The sequence below is a fragment of the Dendronephthya gigantea genome, unplaced genomic scaffold (assembly GCF_004324835.1).
Source record: "Dendronephthya gigantea isolate DGI-Jeju-01 unplaced genomic scaffold, DenGig_1.0 000026F, whole genome shotgun sequence".
Classification (NCBI taxonomy): Eukaryota; Metazoa; Cnidaria; class Anthozoa; order Malacalcyonacea; family Nephtheidae; genus Dendronephthya; species Dendronephthya gigantea.
Window position 1 is genome coordinate 1717702 of NW_021163036.1, and position 23777 is coordinate 1741478.

The following is a 23777-nucleotide window of genomic DNA, read 5'->3' on the forward strand; positions in this document are numbered from 1 at the left end:
TCCATTACGGGAACTCGTGTTAAGTTTTCAGACCTCTTGAGACTTATCAAAGACAATTTAAGAGGCGAATCAAGCGGCTATACTAAGCACAAAATTAACAAAACATTTTAGAAAACTAAGCCGTTCAGTCATTTATATTGAGTTTCCTTTTGAGAATGACGATTATTTTAACATTAAAAACTAAAAACCAACAAGGATTGTTTCAAAACACTAAAAGAATATCATTTCCAAGCGTGTGCCTTATTAATCGTTTTCTATGCATATACTTGTTAGAGACCGCCCCCCGAGACCAGGAAAAGCTTAAATACGTTAAATTTATCTTCGCTCTCAGGGCTAGCCACTGTAGCTGATTCGTCTATGACGCGCTAGGCTTGTGGCGATGCATACTCTGTTTCTCACTGAGACGTAACGGTTAGGTGCACATACATCATGGTCTGGGGGCCGTAGTGCATCTCCCCCTTAGACGGCCGTTAAGATGTGAGTTATGGGGGGGGAGTTCTTCCTATAGCAATCGCCTTGCACCTTTCGTAGTTGTAACTATGCTGAATATTGCAGCCGGTTGTATAACCAGGTTAGATTGTGGCATAGGCTGGATGATCTCTTTTGGGTGTTTTTACATTCCTTCCCAATTTTTTTTTTTACCATGCTTTCCAAATTTTTCTTTTACATACAAAAAACACTGTTATTAAACATATTATGGAACAGAAATGGTTCGAAAAAAAAATTTATATCGACCACACATCGACTAACAACAACCTTAATTAACCCCCGAATACTTTCCCCAGTCCAAATTCAAAATGGCGGCGGCCGGAAGGCGTTGGTGAAATCACGGTTGTATTTCGTATTCTTGATTAAAATTTTGCCTCATAATTCTCATTACAAGAAGCTGTGAAATTTTTATAACATATGCACTTATTACATTGCCACAATATTTTCACTCATCAAAATAGTAATTATGTACATCTAAGGTTATGAAAAGTACGTCAGTAACATTTCAGGGTACATATAGGATAACGATGAATACATACAGGGTAATGATGGATACATACAGGGTAACGATGAACCGCTCGTCACTCTGTTTTTTCTCCGCGAAAAACAGGAAAGCGGTAAGTCCCAGACCTTCTTAAACAACATGATGCATGGGTCTCACGGTATTTCTGAAGATCGGTTTTTTTATAGTACGTTAATCTAACTTAATCTCCCGGAGTTACGTGCGACTTTGCGCCATTTGCGGCAGCTTTCGCTTCCATCTATTATTCATGTTGTGATATCAATGTCTGCCCTCTCACAAACAAGTTGTTTTGCATGTTGCATAAATGGGATCACTAATTGGGTTACCACACAGCTGTACATCTTCATCGCAGCGAAGATGACGCAGGGTTATTTGGAACTCTGATATCATAAAAAACGTAGACTTTCACACGATAATGGCGGAATGTTTCTTGACAACCTAAAGTCGATGATTTCAGATCACGATGAAGGCAGCAATTTGGAACATTAGCGATCTTAAGAAATGCCCTCACCGATTTCTGTTAATATTAGATAAAACACTGAAATATTTAAAAGACACTTCTTTAGACATCCATTTGAGAAAATAGTCACTTCAACCGCATTTTAGTTCCCCGCAAATCGTCAGTGTGCGCATGACATCATAACTTTACACATGCGTAATCAGTTGCTCATTTTCAGGCTGCTTGACTGGAATCTCCTGAGAATCAAACTTCTCCTTCTTCTTTTGGTCTGGGGAGTCTCCATTCAGCAATGTCGTCTGTTTGCCGTTTGTATCTGTCGTCAGAGTCATTCTAAACGCTCCCGAATCCCGTCTGGGGGTAAATATCGGGTACTTCGGACAATGATCTTGACAATGATCTCTGAGCAGGGAACACACGGCACGCCGGAAATCGTTTTTCAAAAATGTATACAACATTGGGTTGAAGAAACTTGTTCCGAATCTCAAGAAGTCTAAAATATCTGATAAGATCTCAGGCAAGAACGCATTCTTTCCTATTTGAGCTTGAAATAACATAATATACCAAGACAGCCAACATATTGTGAAAATTCCTAACATCGCAGCGAATATAACCAGGGCTCGCTTGTCGGAGGCAATCGAGCGATTCCGAGGGTCGGCAGCGAGTTCGGCTTGTTTTCGGATTCGTTTCACTTGTCGACGAATCACGAGGAACATACGACTGAAGCAAAATAGCATGATACAAAGAGGGATGGCAAAACAGAGGAACACGCCTATTAGGTTATAAGGTTTCTCATATTTTCTGTGCAATTGTGCATTTGTAAGATTGTGATTGCCAACGTTCAACCAAGCTAGTTGAAGAGTCGCATAAAACAAGGAGAAGCACCATACTGAAGCAATAAAGAACCACACACGACCTTTGGTTACCATACGATAGTACCTTAAAAAAGATCCAGATTAGTTTTATGGTCATGACAACAAGACACCGAAGAGGGAGGGAAGGGTGGGGCCTCCTTTTTGTTCTTCCCAAATCCCAGTTGCCCTTCCTTCGCCCCCAAAGGAAGCGATCGCTAGCCCTCAACGTAATACGACACAGACATAGATAAACTGTATATATTATCTAGATCGTTAATTGCATTGATTCTTACCTCATTGGGAACATTACTGCGACGTATCTTTCCAGTGTCACAACCATTATATGAGCCATGGTAGACACCGCTATACCACGATAGAATAAACCAGATGCAAGGCATATCTTGAAAAAACATGTAAAGATGTACTGTTTAAACTCCCTCCATTTACCACAACATTTGAAATATATATTCTTCCAAGGGGTTCAGACACAAAACATGACAACAGCTTATTTTAAAATACTACCGACACTAGACCACCACGTTTGAGATATCTTTCTCAGGTAGTTCAGACACAAACCACGATAGCTTATTGTAGAATACTACCTACACTGGACCACCACGTTTGAGATATCTTTCTCAGGTAGTTCAGACACAAACCACAACAGTTTACTGTAGAATACTACCTACACTGGACCACCACGTTTGAGATATCTTTCTCAAGTAGTTTAAACACAAACCACGACAGCTTATTGTAGAATATTACCTAAACTGGACCGCCACGGTTGAGATATCTTTCTTAGGTAGTTCAGACACAAGCCACAACAGCTTATTGTAGAATACTACCTACACTGGACCACCACGTTTGAGATATCTTTCTCAGGTAGTTCAGACACAAACCACGATAGTGTAGAATGCAGCTCTTATTGTAGAACAGTGCCGATACACTGCACAGATTGTAGAACACCTTTTTAGGTATTGGAGATGGGATATTAATCATATTATATAGATAAAATTCTTACCTGCGCTTTCAAAGTAGTCGTACATGTCAGGAAGAGAGGAATTGACAACGACCCCGTCAGGAGATCAGACAAAGCTAAGCTGACCAAAAAACTATTGGTTTTCGTCCTCAGGTAATCTTTCGTCGCAAACAAATAGACGACAAGGACATTGATGGCGATAATACAAACTGCTAAAGCGATGAGACAGGAATCATAGGCTGGTTTGAAAATGCTACCTCCCAACTCAGGTGTGGAATTAGCAAACGGCTTGTGAGAGATGTTTGAATCCATAATTGCGGCAGACGTTGGGATTATCATTCTATCATTCTTGTTCTTTTATATCAAATGTTTTCCGTCTTGTATCGAGGTTATAACTAAAACGAAGAAGTGTGACGTCAAATACTGGTTATCAGAAAATACAAGAAAAACAAGCGTAAAGCCCACCTTCGCAAACGTCAAAGTTGCCAAGTTCCTTCGTCCAGAGCCTGAAACGAACTGACAAGAACGTCTATTAACATTGATAACAAAATGATTAATTTCGCTGCTTCTTCTGCATGGAAAGAGAATTAATAAATAGACATGTCTTAAATATCCGAGATGAATTCTGTGTTTGCAGTTCAATCAGATGAGAATGTCTGTATATGAAGTAGTAATGAATATTCCGTCATGATTAGAATAATTTTCGTCAGTTGAGATGATAAAAGCTTTTTAATTATTGTATATTATTCTGAAATATCTGTCTTAGATTATTATCTGAAGATTGATGATGTTTGAAGTTACTGCATAAGAAAGCGTGTTTATACAGCCGTGGCTCTCGCGAAAAAAACACGGCCAAATGAATGATTAGGAGAGCTTTCACATCATCCTTTCTAAATCTATGCAACCGAAGTATTTTCTTATATGTAGCATCATTCTGAGCTATACTCCTTTCTCCAGCATAGAGGTATAGTGTTTTAAACCAGCTATATGCATGCTTATATGGTCGACTAATTGAAAACTTCCATCTATATTTCATTGTAGTTGAATTCTACTGTTCTATGCTTTCCCGCCGAAATCATTTTGCTTCGAGAAGATATTGGTCAAGCGGAAAGGAGCGCCATTTCGCGTTCACAATATTATCTAGCGTTTTTTTAAATCTTTATACCGTTTATTTACATATATATAGGTTGAAAAATTAGCAATAAAGGAAAGAGGGTGACTACTTCTGAATCTGTGTGTGTTTCAGACGATTGTTTGACCGTTTCATTCATATTTCATGAATCCTTCATTCAAACTTATCTTACTTTTATTGCTTTTTATGCAAATACATCATCAAGCCGTTCAAATCGTGTAAACTAACGGCAGAATTAACTTTAATATTTGCCCAATAAATATATATACTTCTATAAATAATTACTGTATCTTTTACCAAAGTTAGTTTGATAACGCTGCTTGCAGACCACAACTTTATTATTCCCAAATTCCTTCAACACTTAAAGTCGGTTCGGTCGTTCAATAACACGTTCTCTATATTGACATATTGACAGGTCAATTTAAGGTAGCTCACATCCCAAAACATCACAAGATATCTAAGCGTAGGTTTGCATGTTCAACGTTGTCAGTTATAAAGTCAGCTGTAAGTTTAGATCTCAAAACGATCAGACAACTATATGGAAATTCTGAATTCAACTAGATATATATACGAGGTATAAATACAGTTTATTCATATATAGAGAGTTAATATCTCTAAGTTAGACTGATGAAGTTTTTTCGTGAGAACTTTGAAATTAAAGCTTTGAAATTATTTTCATTTATAATAAGATTTTAATGAAAAAGTGCAGCATAAAAAAATTTCGGTAAAAAAGCCTCGATTTAATATGAGCGTAATGGGTAATAAAAATTCGATACTTATCAATAAACATTATTGAATATACGACTTGGGTTTTGCGTATTGTTTAGTCTAAGCTAACAAGAATTCATTAAAAAACCATAGAACGGTACATGAAAAATCTTAAAATAGTAAGTACGAGTTACGCTGTGCGATAATAACCTCAAGGACATCAAGGTTATATAAATAAATACAGCCATTGACAGATCGCATATGACGAAACAAAGTTCTTTGGGAAAAATTTGAGTTGTTTGCAAAGGGATTTCCATTATTTCTGATTGACCTGTGTGCATCAGAGCAGCCCCACGCATTCATAAAGCTTTCCTATTGGTTACTGACAATTAAGGAAGTGAATCGACTACACGTGAGTGTCACATGCATGGTGGACTAGGGCCTAGACTAGGACCTAGGCCCTATATTTGGAGCTTTACTTAAATCTTAATTGCTCGAGTTGTATATATGCTGATGATTTTGTTCGTTTTGATACTGCATGTTTACTGTTCAGGATCTTTTTAAACGTAGCTATATTGTATTCACAATGTGGATAATATCCAAATAAATTGCTGAATGCCGGCCTTAGTGCATGAACCTTCCTCCCTCTCTATCTACCACGAAGTTGTTGACGAGTTGTGATCAAACTTAAGATGATCAGAAAATCACGCCCTGATTCGGATGAAATCCATCATTTTGTCACTAATTTGCACTTTATCCCCTCATCTACTTTTTATCATCTAGCATATCCTCATTTTATTCAGTTCTCTTTCCTATTCCCCATCCCCCAATCACATTTATTCCCCCATCCGCATCCGTATTCCATGGCCGTAGACAAAAAAGAGAAATACGGAAAGAGAAACACAGAAATTGATCACTGAATGGAAATTCATTGCTACCAAACGTCGTAATCTAGACCACGAGAAATCCGATGACAGGGCTTCGAATCAGACGATGTATATCGAGTTAAAAACCAAAATTCAGACACACAGGAATGCATATAACTAATCACAATTATTCATGTGGAGTATTCGCGTATGGCTATTTAAAAAAAAAACACTTACAGCCAAGTTAGCTAGGTCTCTTTAAAACTCAATGCACACATCCACATGAATTGTCAGAGTCGCGAAAACACTTTCTACACATGAAATCGTCATAACAGGAACAAAAACAACGAAAATGAATGCAGCGAGTGTCAAAAACTGTGCAAGGAATATGTGTACATTGATTTATCAGTTGAACTTTTTGATGTGGCATAAATTGTGGGAAATCAAGCGCGTAACGCAAATATTAGTTTGTTTGTTTTTTGTCCAGCTGCTTTTGGACAGATAAGACCGCCTGCCGACCTGTTTATTTCTATGGAGCCATACGTACATGGTATAATTATTGCCTTTATCTTTTTATTCGCTTGGACGAGATTCCTCATGAGATAGTTCACGTCCGCTGTTCGTAATAACTCACTCAGACGTTGGAAGGGCATGTGCTATGTAGCGTGCTGTGTACTAATTTTATCGGCGATCTTTGTCTGGAAAAAAAAGACTGCATGCAGCGATCTTAAATTATCTGCCCTTTGATTGAAATTGGCCAGAGTGAAATCGAACGATGCTTTCAGTTTAAACGAGGCGAAAGATTCAGCGCACTCATGCATGCACTAAACAAATGAAGCATCTGCTCAGATGACGTAGCAACACTTTGTTCAAACAATCTTAACGATTAACCCCTGAGTTAATTCTAACAAGTATTGAAACGATATTTCAATTCCAAACGATGAAAATTGACAAGCATTTTGAACACATTTTAAGCCGTGGTATGTCATTTCAACAATAGCGTTTTGTTCGTTTCTTACAAGTGAATGAATGACATGCGTTTGACACGACCCAGACACGTGAATGGGAAAGGGGGGGGGGAGGCTGGTTTCGATAATGCAAATACGCTCAAATTTTGTCAGCTGACGCTATATTGTTATAAAATTGAATGCTTATATTCGTACTGGAAGATGAAGAAGCAATACTGATCAATCACACTTTAAGGTATTACTGAGACATCTAGACTATAGAACATAAATTTTGCAAGATGGATAACGGCAATATGTACAGGAATACGTCAGGGTCATAATAGAGCCATAATTAGTTGAGTTACCTTCATATACGAAATCATGAACTATAATTTTACCCCAATCACATCACCTGCGGTCCTGTCATATGGCAATATTGATCACTCCCTCACTGAACTCTTATGCAGTAACTCACTTCGTTCTTCAGCATTTGAAGTTTCAATGAGTTTCACAATACATGTATGTTTTCCTTTTTCAGAGAGTCAACCTCTCTTCGCATTTTTTAAACCATACAATACTTTCTTATCGAATTCTATGAAGGCCAATCTTGATTGACGCTTTCCTGATATGGAGCTCAAAATCTTCCTACAACTGTTTTTAAGATTCTGCAGTCAAAAATCTATCCGCATATAGAGAAATTAGGATATAACTATCGTTATGTACTACTCGTCAATATTTATACTACACTGCTATACTATTATGACTAAAGTTTTTGATAGATTTTCCTAAAAACCAAGCACCTGGTGTAGACGCTTCACGCTTGCTGCATGCTTAAATATACATTACCATGGTAATTAATCGGATATATTTTAGCGAAAATCGGCTTAAAGAGCTGCTTATACTTAAAACAACGTCAACATGCATATTACACAATTCACAATAGGGGGTAGTTCATGTTTTAAGCTTCGTTCGCCTGCTAGAAATTACAGCCAACTGTCTTCAGTGCTTTCCTGTCGTCTAAGTTCGTTCCCCACAATAACGAACTGTACTGTACCACCACAGTCATACGCATGACGACCGTTATCATGAAATCAAAAATGACAAAATCGCCAACGTCATACTACTTCAAACCTGACACTGAAGCATGCTGCAACGATTTGCAGGCAGAAAATTTGCCTTCAGTTAGTAACTTCTCTATTGTGAAGATACTTTTACGCGAAATTAAGTATCGAATCATATTTGTACCTCAATGATACAGTCTGGGCTTCGTGGAATATGTGTGAATTTAATCAGTGAATACGCAACGCTGTTTGTGTTTTTTTTACATTATCCATGATCCATGAAGCCCTCCTCCTACTTGGAATCTACCGTTTCATTATTTTTTATATTTATTTCCACCTTTATTTATTTGTTATTTTAGTTCATCCTCCTATAAATTTTCAAGATAAGACGGTTATAGCACAATTCAATATTGTATTGCCTGCATGCATATATATAGCGTTATGTCTATATCGGGATTAAGTCGAACATATTAAATGAAGATTATTTTTTCACAGAACAACGATCAAAATATGCTTTAAATAGAACTATAGATAAGTTCAAAAAATGACACTTGCTTTGACAAACCTTTAGGCACTTAAAACTGTCTATCTTTGAGACGGGTAGCCATGGTAAAAATCGGCACAAGTGTTTGTTCCATGGTTGAAAAAAGATGCACTTTGTTCCTGACTAAAAGCCCGTTTAACACCCGTACTTAGCTTAAACGTTAAAAAGACAGTTCAGGTTGTCGTCGAAGGTCCAGTATCCCAGCTTTTATGATATTGAATGCATGATCGATTCTGCGTATAGCGACTATGTATATGTGTAGTTTTCAATTGAAAAAAATTATATATGCCTATATAGCCAATTGATGCATAAGTTTGACAATCACTTGTGTTGCAGGTGCATGATTTTACGTCAAGTGAACACTCTAGAAGCTGAGAATATTCTCAAATATCAATCTACACTCTGGAAGCTGAGCATATTCTCAAATATTCCATGACAAATGAATTCGCACGGTATATATCACTATATATACATCCCTGCATGGTCTATAAAATTCTGCTGAAATATCAGGGGTTTAAAATTTTTTGTCTTGCTTCAATTTTTGCTCATTTTCACGTCAAAATTAGCCACGCATTGTCATAAAACACAATATTTATTTATCAATGAATTTGATTTACTTTGCATATTCTTCTCCTAAACTATTTACGCACTTAGTATTTCACTCTAAGATGATTGTATATTATAGTGAATCGCTTACATCGTAAATCAATTTAATGCCAGCTGTCCCCAAAAGTGAATTCATCGAACATTGTTATCAAATCTATAAATATTTTTTTCAAGGCATTTTTGTGTATCTTTGCACTATCGTTCAAAGATAAAGATTGCATGCTGGCTTTTTTGGCCTGCGTAGTATAGGGGGGGTTAAATGTTAGACGTTTCTAGGGGGTGCTGTCCGCGCGCAAAAAAAATCCTAATTGGACTTCCAGCCAGTGAAACCCCCCCCGAGACAATCAAGTCAACTAATCAGGCAAATGAGCATTTTTCCAAGTTTGTAAAGTGGGAGTGTTTTCTTTAACTTTTTGTGAGTCTAGTATAGTTTAATTTGCTCGCTCCTATTGTTGCCGCCAACAGATCTCAACTTGAGATTCTGACTTGAACAATCTTCTATATATATGAGTATAAAACTCACAGAGCCCCTTGCTGCGAACCTATTGCAAATTAAACACACGACACGACTGTTAGCAATCATATTAAGCGCTTTATATACACCCACCAGTGTCATCAACCCCGACAATCGGCTTTTGGTTCATCCAGATGTTGCAGTTCAAGACATTTCACCACATTTCAACATATGCATCAGAGTAATAAACTTAAATCTTATTTATTTATCGAATTGCCGGGATGCTCAGTCAAACATTGAACATTTTCCAAAGGTCGTGATCTCCTCCTATATAAAAGGCGAGATCTAATCCGATTGCATAATAGACTTATAGGATTTGCAGCCAAAGTGATCTTACAAAATCTCAAAATCCTTATAAAATAGAGATCACTGCATGTTCTTGAGAATGATAAACAGAGCTTACTGGTTAAGTCGTTTCGCGATGCTGTAATGAAGCATGCGTCTTCACGGGGATATAAAACCTGACTTTTGAGTAGTAATCTGATGTTGTATCGAATAGAATCACTGTGGCCTTGGCAACACCCTAGATTTAGTTCAATAAACATTTCATCATTTATACAATTGTACTACGATTTTCTGAAATATCTAAAATTTCTTATAATTCATAGAACGTTTCCTCTATCGATGAAGTAAGTCATCAAGACAAAAGTCCAAACAATAAAAAGTCACCTTAGCATCATTACCGAAAGCTATCAATGTTTTTTTTACATAAGTGATTTTATAATATAATATAATCCAGTACCATGCATGGAATTTTTAGGAATATAATGAAGAACTAATCGATTCGACATGATCTGTGCATGAAGCTGTACTCATGCAGTGACAGCCGGTGTAGTGTTTTAGTGCTTTACTAATTTGCCCTCTGAGCTTAACTGTGCAAGCTAAGATTCAGTTCAATTTAAGGCTCGCATCCGAAAGCATCACCAAAGTTAAGTGTAGGTTTGCATGTTCAACATTGTAACTCAGTCAGTGAGTTTAGATCTCAAAACGATCATTCAACTATATGGAAATTCACATTCAAGTATAGATCGATATATACAGTCTGTACTTATCCTATATATAACCAACATAACCAGAGTAGGCAGTGAGGTAAATATTTACCAGCCACTTTAAGATAGCTCACATTTAAGTACACATACTAGAACTCTCATCGATTTAACGATGTTTAACGTTTAGCACAGCAGAGCCGAAGTCTCCCACAAGTACAATATCAGATCGACTATACTCTACTGAGATATAATAGCTCACATTCAAGAAAGAATGTACTATAAGTTTGTGATTCACTGACTATATAGACTCAAAGAAGAACTCAAGATGACCACTGACACAGAAAGATAATTCACAATCACGAGCTTGTTACTTCTGAAAGAGCTAACGGGTTACCGCTAGTTCCCTGCAAGGCAACTGTTTACAGGTCACTCGAAGCTGGGCAAATCATATTCAAAATCATTCATGTACTAGTAACCTCTCTATCATCTGATAATGTTCAGCTCAGAGATTACGGTTAACTTTATGATATCAGTCGGTAAATTTAAAGGCAGGAGCTAAACCAATGAAGAACGTATGACCGAAGTCCAAAGGTATATCGCAATTTACACGCGATTCCGGAATGCTTTAAGTTTGAGCATTGAATCACTCTTGGATACTGCATTGTTAATTAATGATCACGAACTGTACAGTGTATTACCTCAATACAACTAAGGATGTTCCGCACTTAACTTATGTTAGTATTCGCATGCAGTAAGTCCTTAAAATAGACCATTCAGCTTAGTTAGTATCAAGGTCTTACAATCAAACGCCTTTTTACTTCGATTACCATGCAATATGAACTTTTCAACTGAAATACACATATATTATATTAGACGTTGTTTGCTAAATTTATGGAACTATATTTAACGCTCACCTCAATCTGTCAAAATCCTCTAACTATAACCACTTCTGGGACACTTCCTTGGTAATATGTTCAAGGATCAAGCACTTCACACCATCTGCGGACGCGTAATCGACGCGCTATATTAAGCGATTCCAAAACGCCAAATTGGAATTCCTGCAGAAAATTGATGAAGTAACTTTAATCAGATAATGGCACGGATAAATCATTGATTGCCGTGTTAAATCTCTCGCGGTAACTTGCTCTACACGAGACCTTAAACCAGGCAAATGTGTAGACCTTTTGACGGGGAATCCTTTCCCTATTACGTCTTAACAAAGCTAGATTTGCCTTTCGTTATCTTTATTGCCCCCCGAGGTTTTACAGAATGTGTGCGAGTTTGTTTTAACAGCACTTTCAAACAATAACCTTACTGCTAATGGGCTAACCATATGTGTTTAATTGCTTTATTCGAGTTCCTTTTTCTAAACCATTTCCTGCGAAATTTGGGCATTTCATCTTTGTAGCATTCGTGTACAGCCTTATCCTATAAATACGTAGCCAAAGCGAAGCCCATAGACGTTATTTGGATCAAACTAAACACAGACTGTGGAACACATCTGGCAAACAGATTGTTACAAGCGCATTGTGCAACTCTGTAGGGCTTGTGGCTTGTTTTCTTTATATAGCGTAACTTGTTATCTATTTTCGCCATAAAATGTTTTTATAAAGAGCTTTCACCCCAGCCGTAGCTATCTTTAAAGTTTTTTGTGAGAACTACAATGGGTACATCCGTACATGCCCAAATGTTTGTTTTCGCGGCTGCAATTCAATATATGTAATATCTGCTGACGTGATGTTGTTGTGACGTGACAACAATATCACTTTGAGAAATACTGTTCTATATATATGCATATAGGCCGGCTGTAGCGCTTCAATAAGGAGAACTAAAACTATCAAACTATACCAACTGCTTATTTACAGGATAGCTCGATCAAATTAAACCGTTCTTCCTATAGATCCGGTAAGGATCATCTGTCATTAATCCACCGTTAATATGACCCTATTCCATGCAGACTGCATTTCGCAGAGTACCTTTCACAGATACACTTTCATGCAGGAGATACAGTGTCCCTACAGGAGGGAACCCTAAACCAAACTAAATCTGTTTTGTGTTTAAAGAATTTATATCACCATCAGATTTATAATGTTTCTCAACGACGTCTTTTAAGAATTGAAAGAAATCACCAATGTTACTTGCCCACTTTTTAGAGAAATAACATCTGAATCACACACACTCTAAGGAAAATAACCAGTAAAATCATTGTACTTACATCTTAAATTATTATAAATCAACGCAAATAACATCACGAAAGCGTTCAACAGCCACAGTAATTATTTATAGCAACGTGCACCTGTGCAAAGTGACCGTTTCCTGTGAACTCGTTTTCATTTACAAACGTTCATGAAATCATTCAAGAGTTGCAATGCTATCAATGCCATAAGATGAAGTTCTCTCTTCATCACTGAGATATTTTCGAGCGTATAATGCCAAAATACTCGAGTACAATTGCCTTTATAACCCCCAATATTATCACTAGTCTAGACAATTTGCAAACTGTGTGCATTTTATATCTTTTTGGTAACAGGTTGAAATTAATAAGCAATAAATAAATATCGTCAAAACTTGCTTGCATGGATGAACTTAGAAATGCAGATACCATAAATCTACGAAAAGGTCGTATATAACTGTCAGCTTTCTATCGATCAAGTCCATAACAAACGGTCCAAAATACTTGTCCAACCAACACTTAAGTTAGCCGATTTTCATAAATATATTTATATGAAAAGTTTTCACACGAAAAAAGCTCCAAGTTTGCAAGCTGTTTAAACATAAGAGCGCTTTTAAATTAAGTATGCAGTTCGAATAAATTAAATGTATATAATACGCATTGTATAAAGCAATATATTATAGTACAGGTTTTAATAACAACGAATTTGACATCACAGATGAATGTTGTTAATACATGCACAGTTCAGACGACAAAGAGGAACCAAATGATAACAGCAGAGAAAAATATATAGTTGTGAACAGTTAATTTTTCAGCTGTAGCAAGTGGTATATTAGTTGGATAACGTTAAAAAAATGACAGTTCATGTTTATCATTAATTCAATATAACAGTCAAGTGCGGCACGAAAAAGATTTTTTCTATATATCTCGCTGTGTAGTGTGCAATGCCATCGCTGACGTAAAAGTGATGTTATCTTCGCGAACACTAAGTCTCAGACAAAACCGGCATTGTTTTTTTAGAGTACAAAATTATTTGGACAAAGGACATGTGACTCTGAGTATTTATTTCATTTTATAACTTAGCCATATATAATATATAGACACTAACCAGTACATCTTATTGTAAAATACTACCTACACTATACCAACATGTTTGATATGCTCATCTTCAGGTAGTTCAGACATTATAGCTATAACAGTGTCAGTAAAATCTTATATTATGGAATACTACCTACACTGGACCTTCACGTTTGAGATATCTTTTTCACGTAGTTCATGCAGACACAAACCACAAAAGCTTATTGGAGATTGAATATCTACTAACCCACACTGGACCACCACGTTTGATATATCTTTATCATGCAGAGAATCAGACACAAACCACGACAGCTTATTGTAGAATCTTTTTAAAGGTAGTTGAGACACAAACCACGACAGCTTTTTGGAGAATACTTATACCTATATATATTCATTATATAGAATACCATGTTTGACTGGTTTGAGATATTCTTTTAAAGTAATTCAGACACTACATACACTGGTCCTCGATTCACGTTTAACTATCTTTTCTAAGTAGTTTAGACAGACTGAGGACAGCTGAGAGTAGAAAACTCACTTTTACTTTGGTCTTTAAATTTCACCACGTAACTTTTGATCGCAAAGGTTTTCTAATAACAAAAATCCTCGTCAGGTTCACGATATAGGCATACCAAGAGAGACGAAAATTAAAGAATACGAGCGACTGTGCACTCAGTTTTTGGCTGTGACCGTCCACAATGATAGCTGTCAAACTTGATAACACACGCATACATTCAAAATTTTCAAAGTATAAATAGCTTTAAGAATTTATGAATACATTAAGGTTTTATTAAAATCTGCCGAAAATTGACACTGAAAGACCTTGGCAGAACGTGACACGGCAACGTGAATAATTTACAGTTTATTGGAAACATTTCAAAATTGCGGAACATTTCCACAAAACCGGCGTTCAATTGAATTATTTTTGTGTCCGGAGCCACCATCATGATTTGATAAGGACACGGCTTGATCGTCTACCCCCTATGGCGATCTAAACTGCATGAAATTAATTTTCAAACAATGTCAGTCTCAATAAAATTCTATTAAACTAAATCATAGCGGAACTCGTGCAAAATTAATGAACAGACGGGTATCTGCAAAGAATTTGTCACGAAGGCAAACTAGACAAGTTCTCACCGCCCACAATTCGTTCGGTTCTTTGTGAAATCCGAATATTTACTTGTTTTTATTATGATAAAGAAGGCTTTAGTAGTTCGAAGGAGTTTTAATTCGTTACAGCGCATTTAGTAAGCGGTATAAATGTAATTAGTTGATTAATATGCGAACGTAATGACCATTATTAGCACGGATAGCGCCGCCCGCGAAATATCCATCTGCGCACATTTTGATCTACCGCGACAGCAAGCGTTCTCAGGCCTGTGAAAAAAAAACTGACATGAAAAACTCCAAATGGCATACAATTTTAGCATAACAAAGAAAAAATTCCTGTTTTCTATCTGACGCCCAATCTTCAGCGAACGTCAATTCACTTTTCAAAACAATGCATGACAAGGCCTTCTGCTAGAAAAAATATACGTTCGCTATCTTTTCCGCCTGTTCGTGGACTCAAAGACGAGAGAAAATTCTCATTGGAGCAGCCACAAAGAAAAAACTCTCATATGTATGTATATTTTCCCTAAATGGCAGAACAACAAAGCAAATATGGCTCGCGAGATATTGCAGCAGGCTCTGCATCTGACCTGTCATGGATTAATATCGCCAAATATACAATACTAACCCGGCTTTAATGATGATGATGATGACATAGACAAATAATTTTTACTCGTAATCTGCTGCTTTCCTCTTTCAACTGTGTCCAATCTTGCTTATTTAATATTTAACAAGTATACATCCTCACCGGATGCTGAACTGTTTTGCAGCTCCAAAGGAAAGGACATGAAGTACATGAATATATTGAAAATACGCTCATAACAGTATATATTTTGCTATGTCAGACAAGGCTGAAGGCTCAACTTAGCATACACATAGTCATTGGCGTCAAGATGCTTAAGAGCCTTTTTTATATAGTATGCAAATGAAATAGCAAAAGATATGACTAATTACCTTATTTCCCTTTTTTAGCGATTTAAATGATAAAACTCATTGCAAACATGAAACATGAAAAGGGCATTTTAACTCTGAGAAATATTCTTACATTTCATGTAGAGAATCCTCAGCATTGCTTTCATACGATTGTTATAAATACTTAGTCTTTTGAGAAGCAAGCAATCATCTCATTATTCAATCATGAATGCAGTTGACAGAATTATTCAACAGTAAAAAATATGAAATTTTTTCAATTCTTCTTCTCCGGCCGGTTCTCCCAGAATAGACAAATATGGACAACTAGACAATTGTAAAACGTGGGGCGTTATTGAATAAAATATACTATGAAGATACTTCCAGCCGAAACCGATTCAAACTTCACTTGGAATATCTTATTGAAATCTAGGATTTAGACGAATATATATTTCCGAGATTCTCATTTCATTAACGTACTTTACGAAATCATTGAATTCATAGATTCATACAGCGATTAAAGTGCTAATTTTTATAAATTAATTCTCAAATTGATCGAAAAATCTGAAGATCATCAACAAAGCGTGGCCATTCAGACAGATCTCTTGCTACCTGCCTGCTATCCCCTCCCCCCCCCTTAGAAAAAAGGTCAGTCAGAGATGACCCTTAGTTTTGTCTGTAGGAAGCACATTCTGGTGGTGATAGAGATATCAAGTAATAAACTTATTTATTTAGATTTTCAACTGTAATAACTCGGGAATGATAACTGATTATTTTCACCCGAAATCAGCAAACTTTCGGGATCCCTTCTGCATCATTTGTGTAGGTTAAATAGAGTTCCGTCTTATACGATTCATTAACGGACGTGCTAACGACTCTAACTTGCTATGATTGCTTTCAACACGGTCGTTATTAAAAATATATCATCCAGAAGAGTATACGTCATGCGTGCTGAGATAATTGCTTTTACAAGCATATCAATTATGCCATTAACGAATTTATCTTCTCGGAGATCTCTCAGTCCGCCGATTATGCAAATCTACCTTGTTGCGCACAACAGAGTAAATCGCGCAAAAGGCAAGTTGCGCAACACGTGTGTTGTGTGTGTGAACGCCACATTGCAAAGAGAAAAGGCACGTTTCCACATCGTTGCGATTGCTCTGTGTTGCATACGGCGTCCGTAATCACGCATCTGCCTATTCAGTAGTTAATGTGTGTCGTATGTGGCGAACTATTTACTATTAGTTTTAATAACTTCCGCGAGAAATGGGTCTTACCACCCGTTTCGATGGTTAGCTAGGTTTGTTGACCAAAGAATAGACTTCACATGAAAACTGTAACTAGGGTGAATATTGAATATGAAGATTCCCACAAATAGCATATTTGGGAAGCTTTGGCAGCGACTAGAAGTACGAATACGACACAATGAGTAGGAGATTCGTCATTCTCGCGCGTTGTTTGCATACGCCGTCAGCCCATACTCGTAGTCGCCGAGCTTTTTCGGCAAGTTTCGTACTCGAAAGTCCAACGACTACAAGTTTTGGCTGATGGCGTAACAAACAACGCGCAAGAATGACGAATCTCGTAGTCGTAGTCGTACTAACTCACACCTCGTACACTGACACCCCGCTACGAAACTATTATCATCGCACCAATTACATAATTGCTTAGTGAATAATTGGTCGCTAACAATGTTTCACACATTTAACAGCGATCATTTCTGACGTCGCGTTCATCGGATACTTTGCGATGTTCTCCATAGTGAAACCCGAGATACTTCAAGGGTAGGGACTAATTGATAGGCAGCAAAATGGAGATTTAGGAAATCTTTACGTCAACAAGTCCACATTAAAATATTCATCGTTCGTTTCACTTTTACACAAGACGTAAATCGCTTGAAAACGGTTCGAATTTCATTCCAAACTACGCATGAGTCTGTGCTTTTTTGTAAGATAAAGAATCAACGATAACCACAAAGGGAAGGTCAAAATCAATCAATTATAAATCATTTTCGGAATGATTGACAATGAATTTTTTCTTAGAAACTGTTTGTTTCATCAAGACGGTTCAGGGGGAGAAGCATGGCCTTCTTGATGAACTTTTTCGTCAATTAAGTAATTACCGAATAATTGCCTGAGTATGTATGTTAATTGGACCGTTTGTTCCGTGGGTATCGGGGTGCATTTTATAAGCAAAAAACAAGTTGTTACGTATGACAGGTTAAACCAATCTTTCAACATTTTAAGAATGTTTGTTTTGTGATTATGGCCAATCTATGTCTGGGCGCAAGTTTGCGTGGAGTATAGTCTATTACACGAGGTTAAACCACTGCCATCCCTTATTTAGCCCAAAAGATTAAATGAAATTATACAGAAAAAGGCTTGGATATATTTTAGAGCATGCAAGAACGAGAATGACATTACTATATCATTCAACAGGAAACTGCATCTGAGGCTAAACATGGCCGCTTATCCGTTACAAGAAGAAACGGAGTGTGCAGCTAAGCCTATCGCTAAACAAAAGGTTTTGGCTAGATCAGTTAATTCTGACCATGAATTTCGGTTAAAATCAAACGAGAACCGTTATTAAACCCGTCTGTAGCAACAACTTGAGAGAGACCATATGGAATTATGATAAATTTGAATATTAATTACATATCATAAATCACAACTTTCTGTTCCCAAGACACAAAGTGACGCGCGATTTTGCACAAGTAGAAATGAATGAAAAAGACTATCAAAGAAGAGATAGATTTATCAGGCAAAAAGGGAACGCAAGGTTCATATCATTTTAGTAAACAAACAGATACTATCGGGCACGGCGTTAACTTCTGGGGCTGGCATTAAATAATAAACACGCCAAATAAGTCAGCGTTGCTACCATGGGGGTGATAACAAAACTTAAAAATTGAAACGCGCATCGAAGAAAAGCAAATATAAAGTGAATAAACAACAAAATTATAATATTTCGTTTGTTGCTTTAATTGCGCGCGCCCAACCACTTTACAAATATATAAAAAAATCTCTCACCAACGGTTCAACTTTCTTTCCGTTTTCTTTATTCCCGGAGTGTCATCGCCAAGGAGAAAACAAACCAAAGCTTATCCACCACGCACGCAGAACCTAACGCAAACATCTCAAAGTATGCGAGATATTAGCTCTTCGTTCTTTGTCACTTGATTAATATTTCGAAGATATTCAATCCTTTTGTGTTGACATACTCAGAGGAAACGTTCCAGAACACTTACACTTTATCCAATCTAAAAATAGAACGAGTTTTGCGACGGCAATCAAATGTTTTTTTGTCGACCTCAGAGAACACACATATCCATGCTGTACACTAGATGATCCTTAAATAACAGATGATCCTTACTGGACCACTAGGAAGAACAGTTTAGAACTGATAGAGCTATCCAGTTTAAATAAAGTTAGTTTTAATAGTTTAGGTTTCCTCCTGTAGTAACACTGGATCAATAAGAGATGATCTTTACTGGACCTCTAGGAAGAACACTTTCGAACTGATAGAGCTATCCAGTATAAATAAAGTTAGTTTAGGTTTCCTTCTGTAGTAACACTGGATCAATAAGAGATGATCCTTACTGGACCTCTAGGAATAAGTATTATCAAACATTTTATAATCTAAAAGGAAAAAATTTGATTCTTTAACTTATACTGATATGTTCGTTCATTCTATTAAAGAGGCCCTGCTGTGTAAGAATCAAAAACTTCCTTTAGTTTAGGTTTCTTTCTTAGGTCTTCATTTATTAGATCTCTGGTAAAGTTCATATCTTATATTGATCTCGTGTTATTACAGGAGGAAACATAAACGAAACTAGCTTTTCGACAGTTTCAGTATGGAAAGGACAGAGTCGTACGTAAGACACTGCTGATATTTATTCAGTAAAGGAAGTGTAATTTTTGTATCAAGTCAGTTGAGACGCGGAGATATGATTAGGCATATCATTATTGTGCATAATTGCTCTGTACATATTACGGTTGAGAAAAACCGGAAACTCAAAAGTTTAAAAATTCACAAGTCGGGATCAGCGATAACGACGACGCAGGATACGAATATACGTTTGGAGCGAAGATTTTTTTCTTTATTCTCTGCCAAATACTTATCTCGATAATGGCCTCGTCCTGTAACACAACGGCTCATGAATGGCCATCTTTGGAATTTTAATTTACACAGTTGTTGGGTAATCTGCATCGCCTAAACAATTATTCAGCTGAAGACGTCAATCACACGACGCACTTTCAAAAGATTTCGGATGTATATATTTGCCAAGCTGCGAAGTCGTAGGTAGAAGCGACAAATACTCGACCCACATTGAATATACTACAGCCTACAACGGGGTGTGTATATATATATTTATATATTTATATATATTGACCCAATTTATCCATCATATATGATATATAGCCTTGACACCAAACGAAAGTACAAATAATATCCATCTTAAATCCGACCTGGTTTTCCTGTCACAACCAACTCGAAATCATAAGGTAAGTCTGTCAACTTGTGTCCTAAATGATTAACTTTTTGAAGGAGTTCTATTTGAATTGAATAAGGTATACAAATTGTTGTGGCAATTCATATTGTATAAACTATTCTACGTATTCGGCATGTTTTAAAAGAAGCAAGTAGTCTGCCGGCGTGAACTAGAAAATATAGAAAAATAGAAATATATTGATTGTATATATACAGGTTAAACTTAAGCAAACTTTTTTCTTAAACTGTGAAATTGGCGAAAATTTCGCCTTCAAAGAGTATACAATATTACAATTCTGCTTCTCACAGACACTGGAACATAATGTGCTTTCTGTTCGACTATTACGTTTAGGCACAAACCGTAACAGCCCATATGGCATATAGATTATAGAATACTACCCACACAAGACTACGTATACGTTTGATCTTTTTCAGACAGTTCAGAGACAAACCACGAGCTGCGTTTATTAATTGTAGAGTACTAAATACAATGGGCGATACAGTAGCTACGTGTGAGATATTTATTTCAAGGTGTAGTTCAGGCACAAACCACAACAGGTTTTGTAGCTGGATATTATTCTACTCGAGATTCTATCATTCTACGACCACTCACAATAAGTCAAAATTGTAAAACTGTCCAGGTACAATCAGTGCTGAAGCTGTGAGTGTTTTGAAGAGGTCACGAGAGAGAGCGGCAACGCTTATAAGTTATAATCAGTGTGTTGGCATTTTTAGCATTTCTGGTAGCTAGCCACTTTTATATCGCATGCACGGATCAATACATAATATAAATTCAGCGGCGAAATTCGTAAAAGATAAAATGCGACAATGTTATAGTTAATTTGTAAATAAGGATGGTAAATATCAAGGACAAAAGCGTACATGTTCATAGCACATTTTGCCTACAACAAATTGCTTCAAAAACGATTTCGAAAAGCGTTTAGACGTAAATTCGTTATCTGTTTTGAATGAATTTTATTGAAAAAAGGTTGCTATACACAAAACCAAGCATGCATGCCCGTTGACGTTGTTTAATGATAACTATTCCTTGAATGTAAATCACTAAATGTTACGATATATATATATACAAGACTGGCTAAATGGATGAATCTTTTAAGAGTGAAAGATGTCAAGAGTGACATTATGTCAAAACAAAAGCGAAAATTGATATTTTTCATTTAAAGTAATTGTGAAATTTTAAATCAAATGCATACAGGCAGAATCTCTGTATTTTAAATATTGATAATGATACGTCTGAGTTCATAAGTGGCCTTTATGCCGTTTATTTTTTGTGTCAATAAAAGTTGACGCCAATAATCTTTGGGAACGCCAACAGTTTGGACCCGACAGAATTATTCATGTCATATGCACCTGCATTTAATATCGCCTGAACATGTAAACCTTAAGTTCATCACAAAAGATACAACAAACTCTTGAATAATATATAAATATGAAAAAATATTTCCGTGTCATGCAGATGAGACTGTAATTAATGTTGATTAAACTTATCTATTTCTTCAATCACAAAACAAGCACTTACAGGTCTGAATATTATCTGTTCTGCATGCAGGTGTGCAGTATGTTTATACGTTATGGGTTCATGTGTTTGTAAGAAGTCAGTACATGCAGTCGTGGTTTGTGTCTGAACTACCTGAGAAAGATATCTCAAACGTGGTGGTCTAGTGTAGGTAGTATTCTACAATAAGCTGTCGTGGTTTGTGTCTAAACTACCTGAAAAAAATATCTCAAACGTGGTGGTCCAGTGTAGGTAGTATTCTACAGTAAGCTGTCGTGGTTTGTGTCTGAACTACCTGAAAAATATATATCACGCAAATGTGGTTCAAGTATGTTGCATCATGCAAGAAGTCGTTATGACGTGGTCCATGTCTGTAGCTATATGCATTCTATTTTAGATGCGACCAGCTCTAGTTCTCTACGCTATTTTGATCCTGTTGTCTGTCTTGGTGATGAATGAAAGTAAATCAGACGCCTCTGTCCGTGAGGAATTCAGGGAGTACATGACAGGCGAGACGACTCCTCCTCCAAAACCTGCAGAAGAAGAAGCTCAAGTCAATCCACCGAAAGTCTGGAGACGAAAAAGAGAAATTGACCCGAGTAAGTTCAATAAGAATGATATTTCAAACGCTTGCTTGAGCATAGCTTTACATTTAGAACTGATAGAACTATCCAGTATAAATAAAGTTAGTTTAGTTTAGGTTTCCTTCTGTAGTAACACTGGATCAATAAGATATGATCCTTACTGAACCTCTAGGAAGAACAGTTTAGAACTGATAGAGCTATCCAGTATAAATAAAGTTAGTTTAGTTTAGGTTTCCTCCTGTAGTAACACTGGATCAATAAGAGATGATCCTTACTGAACGTCTAGGAAGAACAGTTTAGAACTGATAGAGCTATCCAGTATAAATAAAGTTAGTTTAGTTTAGGTTTTCTCCTGTAGTAACACTGGATCAATAAGATATGATCCTTACTGGACCTCTAGGAAGAACAGTTTAGAACTGATAGAGCTATCCAGTATAAATAAAGTTAGTTTAGTTAAATTAGGTTTCCTTCTGTAGTAACACTGGATCAATAAGAGATGATCCTTACTGGACCTCTAGGAAGAACAGTTTAGAACTGATAGAGCTATCGAGCATGAATAAAGTTAGTTTAGTTTAGGTTATTATCATTATTACCTGACTTTTAGGGACAGTAGTTTCGAACTTACAGCTAAAGCTGTATGACATTTTCAATCCGTTTTATAGATCCAAACTCAGTAGAGAACCTGGTCTTGGACGCTGATGATGCCAAAGATTTTGCAGGCAGGATAGATGGCGATGTTCAGGAGAAACTTTAGTTTATCGTAGCTGTAACAATGCATCAGCTGTATTAATAGAAAATAATTAATTTATTCGCATTCTGTTAAAAACGACATGAAATTTTTATGTACACAGCCAATGCCTAGTCAACGTATCATCATAAAGATTAATATTCCTCATTTGATAGTTAGTAATGCAATAATATAGTTTGCTCAATCAATCAATCACAGCCACAAGTCATCAGAAGGGAGCCGTGTCTTCACGTCGCCCCCAGTCATCATTGACGTGTCTTTCCAGCGCGGTTTCTTGATATTTACTTCCACATGTAGACGTTTATGGAATAATATATATTATACTTCGGGGTTCTGCCATTTCCTACTAAATATTGCTTCATAAAGGCCAACAAACAGCCTGCAAATGTTCTGAAATTTTAACCCAGGAAGCTAGTGTTTGCAGTCTATCCTCACTCTGCTTCGTGACGTGCCCACAACGCCGGGAACCTAGGCCCTAGATCTCATTACTAACTGTTTTCACT

General features: G+C 36.7%; 1 protein-coding gene across 8 annotated transcripts; it reads right to left on the bottom strand.

Moving 5' to 3' along the window:
• Positions 1 to 771: 771 nt before the first annotated feature.
• On the bottom strand, positions 772 to 19104 carry LOC114523054 (histamine H2 receptor-like). 8 transcript variants are annotated; one of them, XM_028543872.1, is made up of 6 exons: positions 18965 to 19104; positions 11581 to 11687; positions 3765 to 3815; positions 3342 to 3694; positions 2617 to 2723; positions 772 to 2408 (listed from the first exon to the last, which is right to left on the bottom strand). In XM_028543872.1, the coding sequence occupies exons 4-6, from the start codon at positions 3636 to 3638 to the stop codon at positions 1658 to 1660; spliced, it is 1155 nt and encodes a 384-aa protein (XP_028399673.1). In that variant the 5' UTR covers positions 3639 to 3694; positions 3765 to 3815; positions 11581 to 11687; positions 18965 to 19104; the 3' UTR covers positions 772 to 1657. The 8 variants fall into 8 exon arrangements, with proteins under 8 accessions (XP_028399673.1, XP_028399675.1, XP_028399669.1 ...); XM_028543874.1 differs by having other exon boundaries at positions 3765 to 3805; positions 11581 to 11724; XM_028543868.1 differs by having other exon boundaries at positions 11581 to 11724.
• Positions 19105 to 23777: the final 4673 nt, after the last annotated feature.